General features: G+C 40.7%; 1 protein-coding gene across 3 annotated transcripts; it reads right to left on the bottom strand.

Annotated features, from left to right (window-relative positions):
- Positions 1 to 6,088: 6,088 nt before the first annotated feature.
- On the bottom strand, positions 6,089 to 10,195 carry LOC138628240 (keratin, type II cytoskeletal 8-like). 3 transcript variants are annotated; one of them, XM_069711164.1, is made up of 9 exons: positions 9,709 to 10,195; positions 8,344 to 8,552; positions 8,190 to 8,250; positions 7,997 to 8,092; positions 7,736 to 7,900; positions 7,502 to 7,627; positions 7,193 to 7,413; positions 7,043 to 7,101; positions 6,089 to 6,945 (listed from the first exon to the last, which is right to left on the bottom strand). In XM_069711164.1, exons 1-9 carry the CDS (start codon positions 10,099 to 10,101, stop codon positions 6,821 to 6,823), a joined length of 1,455 nt encoding a protein of 484 aa, XP_069567265.1. In that variant the 5' UTR covers positions 10,102 to 10,195; the 3' UTR covers positions 6,089 to 6,820. The 3 variants fall into 3 exon arrangements, with proteins under 3 accessions (XP_069567265.1, XP_069567274.1, XP_069567282.1); XM_069711173.1 differs by having other exon boundaries at positions 7,046 to 7,101; XM_069711181.1 differs by having other exon boundaries at positions 7,049 to 7,101.
- Between the last annotated feature and the right edge of the window lie 3,084 nt (positions 10,196 to 13,279).

Here is a 13,279-nt window from a genome sequence, read left to right as displayed (position 1 = left end):
CATGCATCAGTTTCTTTAAACAGTTGAGGCCACGTTAATCCAATATGAATGTCATTAGATTTGCCCCGTTTGCCCAAAAGATGTTTCTGATCTTTACCTTAAAGTTGACAGACAATGAAGAATCACACTGGGTAAGTACAAACCAGCTGCTGTGTAACTGCTAACATGCTCAAACCCGGAAGGAGGCACACTGCAGTGCAAAAACTTCTGTTAATCAGAATTTAAGAGCTTTGTCAGCTCTGGAAAGATGATCTTTTCCTAAAGGCACAAATACCAGAATGCACTGGGATTGTTACCTTCTTTCTGACTGCTCCTGTTTAGACTTTATTTTGCAAGCATAGGGCTATTACGAATAACAAGTTAGACTTCCCCAACTCCTACAAACAGCCGGTCAGAGCTACTAACGTCAGGTTTAACAGATGCAGTGTATGTGCTAAGCTTCTCTTAAACTGGCCTAATTAAAAAAAAGAAAAAGAAAGAAAAAAGGTTGTATGACCTTGCAGTCTAACATTGCAATGTTGGCTGTCACTATTGCACTTACTGTATGACCAGACATCTGCTGGGTTTGGGTTGGTTTTTTGCCAACCTTAAATATGTCTGTAGCTCATCCCTGTGTGCTGGACGTGACATCTGGCCAACCTCAGTGACATGTGTAAAACCACCTACTGTGTCACAAGCACCTGTCCCGAGCAACTCTTCAGTTTGAATAATCGCTAAAAGTCATCATTATTAAATAAAATTATATGTGTGGCAGTTGAAAGGGCACCAAAGGCATACAAAGAGACAGGTGAGTGCAGGTCTTATCTAGCCCCTCTAGCAGTGCCCCAGTTACCTATCACCGGCTTTGCCAACATAAATTTAGTTCATAGAGTTTAAAATTAGCCCGGGCATCTATCATTTCCCAGCGGCTGGATAGATTGGTGTAGGCGCCCTGGCACGGGCAATCTGTCTCCACACATCAGTCTGTCCCACCTCATGGCAGCATCACTCAAACACGCCGCCTTGTCACAAAGGACAGAGGCAGTGCCGGTGGAGAAGAGAAATATTGCAGTGGCACACATAAGCAAAGACTCAGGGAGATGCTTTAATGCATGCTCTGTGGTGAGTGGCACACATAAGCAAAGACTCAGGGAGATGCTTTAATGCATGCTCTGTGGTGAGTGTCAATAATAGAAAGAGGAAGTATCCCTTTGCATGCAACAAAAAAGAGCTGAAAGGGTGAGGAGGGAGAATAAGTCACAGTTTAAGATGTCTACAATAAAGAGCTACTAAAACATCTGTTAATACTGCACTTTTGATTATTTGAAATGCAAATGTCAAAACTGAATTGCATTGAAATTGGAGGTAGCAGAAAGAACATCTACTTTAAAAAAATAAAATAAAAAAAAAATCTCTTAAAAGTGTCTTTTTCCTCAGGCCAAAGCTGCAAGAGCACAGCTGACACTATTATAAATCTACTCGTATTTAAGAGCTAGAGAGTCTGAACACTGGACAAGAGCTGCAACACATCAGCCGGAGGGCACAGTGCCGCAGCGCTAACACAGAACAGCCCATCTCTCAGCTGCCGACGATGTGGGTTAATATACTGTGACATTACACACGTTCTTCATTTTGTTGTACCAATGGACAACGGAAGAACCTACCTGAGGTCTCACATTTTTTTAAATGCAGTCCCAAAAAGCAATTTCCTTTGAAACTACATCTTTGTTAAAATGGCTTTTGTTCGGTTAGAGCTTTATTCAATTTGCATATTTGAAATTACAGCAGCCTGTTCCTTTTGTGAAATTATTTTTGCTCTATTTGATTAATCCAGATGTATTTTATTTGCTTCAGGAGAATATTACAGGAAACATTTTAATCTCAGGAGATTTCTAATCATGAGGTAATGGTAGTAGAGGTAAATAAACTGACTTGTAGAAAGCAATAAAAGCAAACCAATATTTTTTTATTTATATGCAAAAAGTACAAAGTTGTGACCTATAAACAGTCTGAACATTAAACCAAGTCTTCATACAAAACTGCAATGATTTACATGATGTGGATTTTCTTTTTGTCCCCAAAAGAAAGGGTGTCCCAATAATGTGACTGTGTAAACAGAGTAATACACAGCTGTAATGGTCACAACCAAACATTTGGCACAACCTTTTGACCAACAACATGTAAAGAGGACACCAAACGAGAAGGACCAGTACGAAGAAAGTAAAACTTAATAAATATGATTGGAGTGTGGAGACCAGCGATAAACAATCAAATTATGTGTAGAGGTCAGGTTAGCCACTCAATCATCCATACGAACCAGTGCTTCCTGCTAACCTAATGAATAAAAACCCCAAAAGTGGACCTTTAGGCCTACATCCTCAAGAGAATAAAAAAACACACATAAATGCACAAGTCAAAGGGCTGCTTGCTCTGGGAGAGAGCTCATCTTTCTTTACCTCCCATAAATTGGCTAAAGTGGGCGGGGCCAGCTCGTCACAGGGAAAACACCTGCTGAGAGAGAAAAGAACAAACACACACACATCCACAGTGCCCCATTACCACCTGACAGCGACATGAAGTGATTTGACCCGTACTGACTCATCAGGGTTTCCAACTGTGTCTGCTGATATTCACCAGTATTGGTTGAGGTGTTGGGGTTTGTGGAAGGTGTAATGTTTATTGATGGTGCTGCTGGGCTCAGGTTAAGGGTAAGGTCAATCTTTTCAATCACTCATTCTTCAACCCCCAGCCCAATCAATAGCTCATTAATGCGCTTCTTCACGCAGCAGTAAGGGCAAAAAAACCAAAGGTCATTCTCTATTGAACGATCAGCCTCCTGATAACTTTGCTCCACTATGACTTGGATCACATGCTCACAGGTGTGTTGTCTAAAAATCAGATTTATAACAGTATATATTCTCTGAGTATGAAATTAAGTTAAACACAACAAAAAAGGGCAGATGGAATTCTAACAAGTAGTTAAATTGGATAGTGTTAATTTTTAACGTGAAAATCACCAACATGATATCAAGTTCTAGCTCCTGCTGTTGTGTTTTTTTGTGTTCGTTAAAAGTTTAAAAAAACAAGCTCAGTTGTATAATGCATGGCCTATTTTGCTTCTGTTTTTTGCCCTTTCATTATCAGTGATGTTGTCTGTATGATGTATACAGAAGCAGCAGTGGAAACGATACCAGATTATTTTTTTTAGCTGCTCATCAACGCTAGTGTTACAAAATAAGTTTAAAAATTTGGAAATATGACTTCTTATATTAAAATGTTCAAATTATATTTCTGCCTGTTTTTTCTTCATGTTGATCTTGCATTGGATCTTGTGAAATTGTATGTAAAAGCACATTATCTTGTCTCAAAGAGGCATACAGACAAAACAGTTCACTAGTTGCTCTCAATTTCATAAATTTGTTGCTTTACAAAGAGTTACTTGAAGGTGGATGAATTATTAATATACACTGCATTTGCTGTGTCCCCAACATACAATTTTTCTGTTAATGAAATGAAAACTATATAGGAAAAGTTATTTAATTCAGTCTTGTGAGTTGATCAGAGTTGTGTGTAAAGGTTCGTGTTGGCCACAGATGATTTTCAGATTTCACACTGGGTTGTGGCAAATGTGCAAATAGACAACCGACTGCTGTTGTAGCCTGTCCTCCTTCTCTTTGTCTTCTGTCTTTTGTTTGAGAACATCCTTCAAATTCTTGATCATCTGTGTTTGACTTCATGAAGAGCAGAAAGAAACAGGAGAATCCAGTTTATTAAAGCGACCTCAGGCTTTACTGTGCCTGTCTATCTCCCTAGTTTGTACACTCCTGTAAGGTTGCAGCCAACAGAGGAGGAAAACTACCGGTGTGCTGCGGCTGACAGAGATATAGTTAAATGTAGAACAATAGGACTCGTGTTCCCATTCAGGGACAAACAAACGGCTCATAGACTATCTCTCCAGGGAATGTAATGACCAGCACTTTTCCTTTCTTTGTGCCCCTCATTCTGTCATGCTCAACATTATAGATACAGTCAGTTGTAGATAAATGTTTATTAATCTATTAATTAAGGCTGTCTAAATTGTGCAGACTGACATTGTGCTGCTCAACAGGAAACATTGTGTCTCAGAGGATGATTGAACAAACAGGTATCTGATTCATGTGATAGGTATGAGTTTGAGCCCAGACTGCTGGCTCGTCTGCAGGATGAACACACAGGAAGACTGATCTCCGTCTGTCTTCCTCGGGGCGAAAAGACACATCACCTATAATTGCTGTCGTAGTGATGCAACCGGTTTGATGGCATCATGAACGCCTCCAGCTTTCAGCATTTGGCATATGTCTGGCATCGTTATTATGAACCCACGTAACTTTAATTCCTTTGGCACCAAAGTCAACAATTAAATGCACGATCACTGCCAGCACCGAGAGTCACAGGTGAAGATGAACACCGGTTTTTTTTCTATTAATCTGACAGTGCATACTTCAAAATAAACCATTATGTGTGCAGAAAATAGCACAGTTACATTAAATCAGCATTGTTTTTTTGTTTTTTTACAAATTAAGCTTTGAAAGAATAGAGGTCAAAGCACAAAATCCTGCAAGTACTTCTTGTGCAACACATTTTGGTATGTCAGTACAAGGTTTATTCTAGACTGTGAACGTTAAATTATGTGTCCTCCAGGCTCTGTGTTTTTTCCATCTCTTTATCTTGGGTGCGCAGTAAAAGTAACGTACACATGCACATTAATTGGCTCTGGATGTGAAGCAAGGAGCTGTGTGAATAGGATTTACACCATGCGGTCCAAATCGCACACTTTGTTTTTACTTTTAGTACGGACTACAGCTATCCTTAAAATGTATCTATTGTTGCATGTAGTATGCAAACAATTGGGACATACTACTTCATCATAAATATGCATCTTGAACTTTGATCTGTAGCGTGACACTTATAGTAAAAAGAAAAAGAATGCAATTTGGAATGAGTAGGCTTCCTTTTAATGCCTTTTTTTCTTCTTCTTCTTCTTCTTCTTCTTCTTCTTCTTCTTCTTCTTCTTCTTCTTCTTCTTCTTCTTCTCCATCTTCTTTTTGCGGCGGAGCATTTGCGCCATCAACTGTCTCGGCGGCTCAGCTGCACAAAGGATTGTGGGTCAGAACAGAGCGAGTAGCATGCTGGGCTGCATACTGCAAAATACGACCGGATGTAGTTGGACATCCCAATGCTTTTGGCATCCTACGTCTAACATACAAAGTATTGGGACATACAACATATTTTTTAGGCATACTAAATAGTATGGTAGTATGGATACTGGAACGCAGATACAATCTCTGGCATTTTAGTCAAACAATCCTACTTTCTGTGTGTGTGTGTGTGTGTGTGTGTGTGTGTGTGTGTGTGTGTGTGTGTGTGTGTGTGTGTGTGTGTGTGTGTGTGTGTGTGTGTCATGTGATAACATATCCAGTCATACCTCCACTGACCACTAGGTGTTCTCTTCAGAAGAATTCCCCAAGTTTACCGTCTAATTTTACTATCCACACAAGCAGTTGTAATATAACAAAATCTTCCTTCTCTATCTCTACATGGCATGCTTTGCTGCCAGGTAAGGAAACTTCAGTGGAGCTCATGGTGTAGGGTGATGAATGTCAGAGGAGTTTAAAGGAGGTGTAAATGTAGTGAAGAACGTGAGGCCACATGACAAAGGGCACGACAGTAGATGAGAACGTAAAGCAATAAAGCTCATAATAAATTTTCACATGCTCACAGGAGTGATCAAAATGTCCTCTCTTCCCTGATATTTGAACTGCTTGAACAAAGTTCATTGTAATAATAGCGTTTTTTGTGCTTTTTCCCAGAATGTTTGTGTTTGATCTCTCTGAGTGGGGATGCAATACACTTGTGATGAATCATGGCTTTGATGCTCACTAGAAATCGAACTGAGGAGTCCTCATACAGCAAAACCAAGCTGTAAAAGTAGCACAGCACTGCCCCCATGTGATATCCCAGCAAGGAAATTTAATCTTTCTGTTACAGTAAAAAAAAACAAAGCTTGAAGTTGTCAGACGTTTTCCTTTTTTCTTTTATTCACCACAACAACAATGAGAGTCAGAGGCCATTGTTTTTCATTCTCAGATCCAGTTTATTCAGATTTATTTTGTGTAATTTGCTGCAATATTTTGCTAAGAAGGCTTTTGCAAAATAAATCTGGTCTCCACATACTTTTAGCTTTAAAGTCAAGGGGAGGCAAAACTAAGCAGGGACACATTGGACAGTAAAAAACATAAAAACAAATAAAAGAGCAAACCAGTAACTAATCAGTTCAATGTTTAACTGTAAACATATAAAGTCACACAAATTTCTAAATCTTGTAGTTATCCAGCGATCAGATTCAGTCAGTGACTTGCTCCTCTTTGTTTTAACAGCAATCAAATGTAGACTTTGAGACATCAACTGAAAACAGACTACAGTGCAAAATGTTTGAGTTGACAAGATAGTACAGATGCTCAAATGCTTTCTTGCTTAGTTTTAACTCTCCATCTAAACCTTTCTTTTCCTTTTTTTTTCTTATTTATTGCATATGTCAGTGCAGAAAGAGAAGAGATTTTGCTTTGCTAGCTGACCTGGCCTGTGTGTGTTTAAAGGCTAGCCATACCTTCAGAAACTCCCATTTTACAGAGTGAAAAGTGTCCAGTTTCAAGAATCACTGTTTTTTTGGGGGATATTCAGCTCTCTTGTTGAACAGTATTGCATAGCACCATGAAAGGGTACAGATTCAGACTAAATTTATTTATTTAGTTTTTTGAGTTTCTGAAGGGAAAAGAGGGACGGCTCTCCTTTTTAAAAGACTTCAATAGAACCTATTGGAGCTGGTTGTTGTGACAGAGGACTTGGTGATGGCTCCACTCATACCGCCATAACCGGCAGACATGCTGCTGCCACCGTAGTCATATCTACCGGAGGAGCTGGACAGTGCTGGAACAGAGAACAGTCAGGAAGTGTTATTATACATTTCTGTCCTCTCTGTGTTGTGTACCATGTGTGAATACGATGTATCGAATCAAAAACTTACCACCACCTCCAGAGCTCTGCTGCACATGTATGGTTGCACTGGCGCCTCCACTCGCCAGTCTGGTGGTGGAATAATGGAGAGTTAGTGCCTCATTCAGAGGTGAAGCTAATTCTGCAGCCATGAAAGTGTAAATCATCAAGTCCAGCCCACCTGCTCTCCTCTCCTTCCAACAGTTTCCTGTAGGTGGCGATCTCGATGTCCAGGGCCAGCTTGACGTTCATGAGCTCCTGGTATTCGCGCACCTGGCGGGCCATGTCTTGCTTGGCTCTCTGCAGAGCGTCCTCCAGGTCCCTGATGCGGAGTCTGGCATCCTTCACGGCCAGCTCACCGCGCTCCTCAGCCTCAGCGATCTGTGACTCCAGGTTGGCCCGCTGTGGAAGATTATGTCACAAATTATTTAAAGATCGCACATCTTCTCGAACAATGAGGGGCCATCTGTGAGAAGTTATTGAAATATACCTGTCCCTTGACGGACTCGATCTCATTCTGCAGACGGGCAATCATGCGGTTCAGGTCGGCGATCTCAGCCTTGGTTGAGCGCAGATCCTCACCATACTGTCCGGCAGAGGACTGCATCTCCTCGTACTGTGACGCAAAACACAATGCGTATTAAGAACGTAATCCAGATGGTTGGGAAAGATGTTGCTAGTGTATATAAAAACATGAGGGGATAAACCTCAGCTTCTGACTCACCTTCTGTTTGTACCAGGTCTCTGCTTCGGCCTTGCTGCGGCTGGCAATGTCCTCGTACTGAGCACGCACTTCAGCCACAATGGAGTCCATGTCAAGGTTACGACTGTTGTCCATCTCAACAATGACAGAGGTGTCCTTGATCTGGCCCTGCAGCTCACGCAGTTCCTGCAGAATCAATAGTAGATTATTACAATGTCAGATTTACCTTAGATGGTTGTTGTTGTATTATGAAAGAAGTTTGACATTAGAAATTATACGTACAGCATCATAGACGGCCCTGAGGAAGTTGATCTCATCCTGAAGAGCATCAACCTTGGCCTCCAGCTCCACCTTGTTCATGTAGGCAGCATCAACATCCTGCAAACAAGATCACGTACAAACAAGAAGTGTTATAACTTACTACATAAATCATCAGAATAAATCAAATAAAAGGGCCATTTTTATATTTTCTCACCTTCTTCAGGAGCACAAACTCGTTCTCAGCACCTGCACGTTTGTTGATTTCATCCTCGTACCTGTCGGAACATAAGGCAGTACGTTAAGCACAGCTCCACTTTGTTCTGCTCTCAATATATCATAATTAATGACTGTGTCATGTAAACACTGACTTCATCTTGAAGTCCTCAACCAGGCCCTGCATGTTCTTCAGCTCTCCCTCCAGCTTGACCTTCTCGTTGCCCAGCCCGTCAAGCTGCCTGCGCAGGTTGGAGATGTAGGCCTCGAACATGCTGTCGATGTTGGAGCGGGTGGTGGTCTGATCCTGCAGGAGGCTCCATTTGGTCTCCAGCATCTTGTTCTGCTGCTCCAGGAAACGGACCTGTCGAGACACAAAACCAAGGAAAATTGTTAATCACTAATTTATGAAAATTCTTATTTTAATGAAGGATCAGTGCAAATTTGAAGGGTGTGTCATTTCCGGTATCAAGATGTCTCACCTTAGCTGCATGACTGAATATATAGCTACACGTCTATCTAAAATGCCACACCCTAGTCACAACCATTGTTACTAATGAAGGCATTTCTTGGACTAAATATTGTTCAAGCAGCTTTAATACTTTTGAACCTTTTAATTACACATCTTGCATTTGTCTTTTTTCAAATAATACAGAAGTCCGGTCCAGATGTTTCACAAACGTGTGTGTGGTCTTCAGTAATTTCACCTATTGTTTCTCTTATGTGGTGATGACTCATTCTGCAATCTTTGTTGAGCTATAAAAGCCACTCAGTCTCTCCAGCCATAAAAAAAAAAAAAAAAAAAAAAAAACTAGGTGTGGCAGATAAACTGCAGAAGACAAAGGAGTGTGGTATCATGAGATGAAGGCTTTGTTTTGTGTGTCTTGGTGCCAACTTGTAGTACTTAGAGAGTTTTAGTCTACATAGCGAATCACCCAACAGCTTTCATCAATGCAGGCTGAGCGATAGTAGTGTAAAAGAACAAGTGAAATCCAATTTCTGTACTTAGCATTCACGTTGCCATTAACAACCAGGTGATAGGTGCAATGTGCAAATGACAGACTTTGAACTCTGTGGACATAGTGCAGCTAGATCCCTACCAGTCTACCAAGTGAGGAATGGGTGAGTCACTGCAATATAATCGCCACCCATGTTTAGATAATGGGCAGATAGGCCCCCACAGGTTCAGACGTTGCTATAAGCCACCTGTTATTTAAGGTAGATTCACCAGTTGAAGATCAAGTCTGTCACAGTCATCGACTGACTATAGATTTTTATAAGCTCTCCTAATTCAAAAGGCTGTAAATCATTGCCGAATACACCGCAGAGATCAGATTCACAACTCACTTGCCTTGCCAGCTATTCCACTAAAAAGAACATGTTGGGGTCTCTTGAGCAGTGCTTAGCAGTTTTTTGAAACATCTAAAGCAGGGTGCTGTTACTGCGCTAGATATCTAGTCATTTCTTTACTATTATAGTTAAATATAAAAACTTGTTGCAGCGAGCTCAAAGGAACCAACCTTGTCAATGAAGGAGGCGAAGCGGTTGTTGAGGGTCTTGATCTGCTCCTTCTCCTGGGTGCGGACAGCCTGGATGGAGGGGTCGATCTCCAGGTTCAGAGGGGCCAGCAGGCTCTGGTTGACTTGGACAGCTGTGATTGGTGGTGCACCGTAATTCATCCCTGCTTGGCTGGCACTGATGCCATAACCAGATCCTCCAGACATGCTATAACCACCGCTCAAAGACCCTGCAGACATACCACCAAAACCACCGCTCATAGACCCTGCAGACATACCACCAAAACCACTACCAACACCATAGCTGGTGGTTCTTCTTGTGGAGTAGGAGACTGGTGTGGCAAAGGACTTCCTCATGTTGCTCGTAGAGCCGGAGATTGAGTATGACTTCCTCATGTTTGCAGTGGTAAAGGTTGTCAGCTGTTGGAGCCGAAAAGAGCTGAAGATGAGCGGGCTTTAAAAGGAGAGCCAAGTCCCTCTGAGTGTCTGACAGCAGACTGCAGCCTGCTTTTATGGCTGTGCTGGGCCAGGGGGAGGATCTTCATCAGACACTTTCAACCTGTCCTCTCACTTTTGCCGTCCAGCCTCCCCTCTACCTCGGCCTACACCTCTCCGGCTCTGAATGACAGGAGTGGCCGGTCCTGTAAAACAGGTAGGGAGGGATTGTCAGGAGATAAGCCGCGACACACCCTGCAACAGAGCAGGCTCAGGGGAAAGGGAGAGAGAAGTAAAGACGTGGAGTGAAAATATGATTCCGTATGGGGGGGAAAAGCCTCTTAAAGTGAGCTTAATTTGACACAATTTCACACTTTCGTAGAGGCAAAACGATGAAATTACAATGACAATAAAAAGAGCAAATACATAACCTTCCACATTACCAACACAAAATGTGGCTTCTGTTCTTAAGATGCACAAATCAATTCCTGCTCCAAATCAACATGCCTCTAAAAGACAAGTTGTAGAGAATAAACCGCACGATAAACATGTACTTGTTTATCGTGCGGTTTATTATCTTTGTTTAATCTGCACTTACATCTAATACGATTGCTTATCAGAGTCTGGTAAGGAAATTTTACATTTTATCTCAGAGACCAAAAGTAACATTGAAATGATGCATTCACATTAAACACTGTTAACTCAAATATAATTACAGAAGTCGCAATAGAGGAAATGTGTTTTAATGAACATTTAAATGTTTTCAGCTGTAATGTGATCAGTTTCACATGTCTGACTGTAATAATCCTCTCAAAGCACTATATCAGCAGTAACCTCTCACACACTGCTAGCTTTTCCTGCAGCTTATTCAGACTCTGGTTCTACTTTTAATACAATACACTAATAGGCAAGGATGCATCAAAGAAGTATCAGAAACTTTGCCAAACAAATCTGCTATTAATATGCACCAGTCAATATACTGCCAGCATGTTAGTCTCTCCTGAAGTTTTCATGGTTGTCAGAAACAAACAATCAGCCCATTCATCTACCCTGACTTCTGCTTTATGAGTTTTGCTGCCGTAGTTTGATGTCTCATCACACCTTGCTTTGCTACTGAAGAGGTTATTTTAAATGAAGAAAAAAGAAAATCTTATTTTTTGAAAGGAAGCAAAATAAAAAAATAAAAACATCAACAACACTGGTTCTCATTTAAGTACATGAATATGTTTTTATAACTACAACTTTACATGTTCTGGTAAATGTTTTGAGTGGATGTAATGACTTTGAATTAAGCAATTTTCAGTTGCTGTCAGTTGTTGCTGCCGAGGTCATTACTCAGGAAGCAGTGACATCATCTCACGTTAAGATTTGACCAATGCTGTTATTTCTCTTAAGACAGTAACATCTTTTGTCTCTTCTCTACAGAATCTGTATTTTTCTAGTAGGATGAGTTCATCGTGACTCAAGGCCTACATTTCCCTCACTATACAGTCACCCATAATCATGTCACCATCTGCATATCTCTAAACATTCAGCTGGGTCCATGCATGTGGTGTGGCTCCAAGCCAGGACCAATATACTGCTTAGTCACTGATCAACCCACTGGATCAGCTGAAGAAATATTGATTCAGACCAAAACAGAACAGCACCCTATTAGTCCAAGACAAAAAACATTCTAAATAAGATACCACAAAGCAAATCCAGTGCAGTTTCCTCATGCTAATGACAGTCAGACACGTAGATCACAACAAAAACTGGAAGGGAAACTATTAACTCAACAAAAACGTACTCACTTCAACCATTTAAGAAGTGATGCATGATCATTACACATAAAAGTAAATAGAAAACTGTTTTTACTATTGATTTTCAGACATTCATCAGATTGTGCTAGCAGTTAAATATGCATTAAACTTTACACATTTATATCTGTAACTTCTGCATTGTCTCACATTGAAATGACTAAACCAGACATTTTAAGCCTTTTGCATCAACAGTCAACATAATGAAGCCGAGCATGGATTAATACAGACAAATAACTAAAGTACAAGAATAAAGTATTATTAGAGGCAGCAATCCAAATGCCTTAAGTAGTTAGCTCATTGAAATCTTGTTCCAACAGAGAGCCAAAAAAAAGAAAAAATCGATAATGATGCCAGAAAGTTGCCTCACTAAATTCTATGCTTCAGAATTAAAGTATTTTTTGTCCTTGAGCTGGTGAAAATAGTCTTGCACGTAAAATAATAATGTGCATTACAGCTTCAGTGGTTTGATACATTTCACCACACCCACTTAGTCCAATCACACACACACACACTTGTTTCAGCCGTCTGTACCTTTCTCAGTGAGGCCCGGCATTCTTTTTCATTCTTCCCCAACTTTTCACATGCACATGCCTTTAATTTCTACCATGGTGTGGAACTTTACTCTAAAGCTCAAATCACTGCTGTCCAGCAGCTATTTGGAGAAAATTTATGTTCTCGTCTTGTTTCTCACTTAGTTTGAACTGACGCACTGCAGCCAGTTCAAAACTCTGAATTGTACGACCTTTTATCTCAACTACTGGATTATAGAATGAAGAAAACTGCAATTTATAACCTACTTATATTTTTAGTAGGCCAATAATTCATCCAGTTCACCAGCAATTGTTAAGTTTAAGTGGACAATTACATGTTCGAGCCCTAAATTACAACATTTCACAAGACAAACTTAGAGAGTACTTTTAAAAGGAGAGTAAATGAAAGTGTGAGCACCTCCGCCTATGCCTCTGACATTCCCCCGTGTTTGCTCTCACACCGCCTCTCCACCCACTCTGATTGGCTTCCTCATACCTGTCTCACATAGACCTTCTCTGTGAAGTCACAAATCAAATCGGGACATGGTGTCGGTAGTTATTTTTTAATGTGAATGCTGTCGTGAAAGCTACAAACCCGACAGCTTGATGCAGTGTCAGAATGCAAGTCATGTTTGAACGTTTGATTCACCGGAACAGAAAGCATTTTAGAAGTGATCTAATTTTATATCGGAGATTAAACAAAACTAAGTCACTTAGTGGAACCTACTTTGTAGACTTTCCTTTTGTACCGCAGCAGTATGTGTAAACTGGGTGTGGGCCCTCTCCATCATCTGAGGTGTGGCAGGC

This window comes from Brachyistius frenatus, unplaced genomic scaffold, assembly GCF_029030835.1.
Source record: "Brachyistius frenatus isolate BFR_SWC_R1_liver_20210118 unplaced genomic scaffold, ASM2903083v1 Contig_4, whole genome shotgun sequence".
NCBI classification, from domain to species: domain Eukaryota; kingdom Metazoa; phylum Chordata; class Actinopteri; family Embiotocidae; genus Brachyistius; species Brachyistius frenatus.
This window is presented reverse-complemented; position numbering and strand designations above follow the sequence as displayed.

Coding starts and splice junctions, on each gene's coding strand:
- LOC138628240 (XM_069711164.1), bottom strand. CDS start 10,101: ATGAGGAAGTCATACTCAATCTCCGGCTCTACGAGCAACATGAGGAAG. Junction 8,251..8,343: donor GTTGAGGACTTCAAGATGAA/GTCAGTGTTTAC, acceptor ATGTTCCGACAG/GTACGAGGATGAAATCAACA. Junction 7,414..7,501: donor TCGAGTCCGTCAAGGGACAG/GTATATTTCAAT, acceptor AATCTTCCACAG/CGGGCCAACCTGGAGTCACA.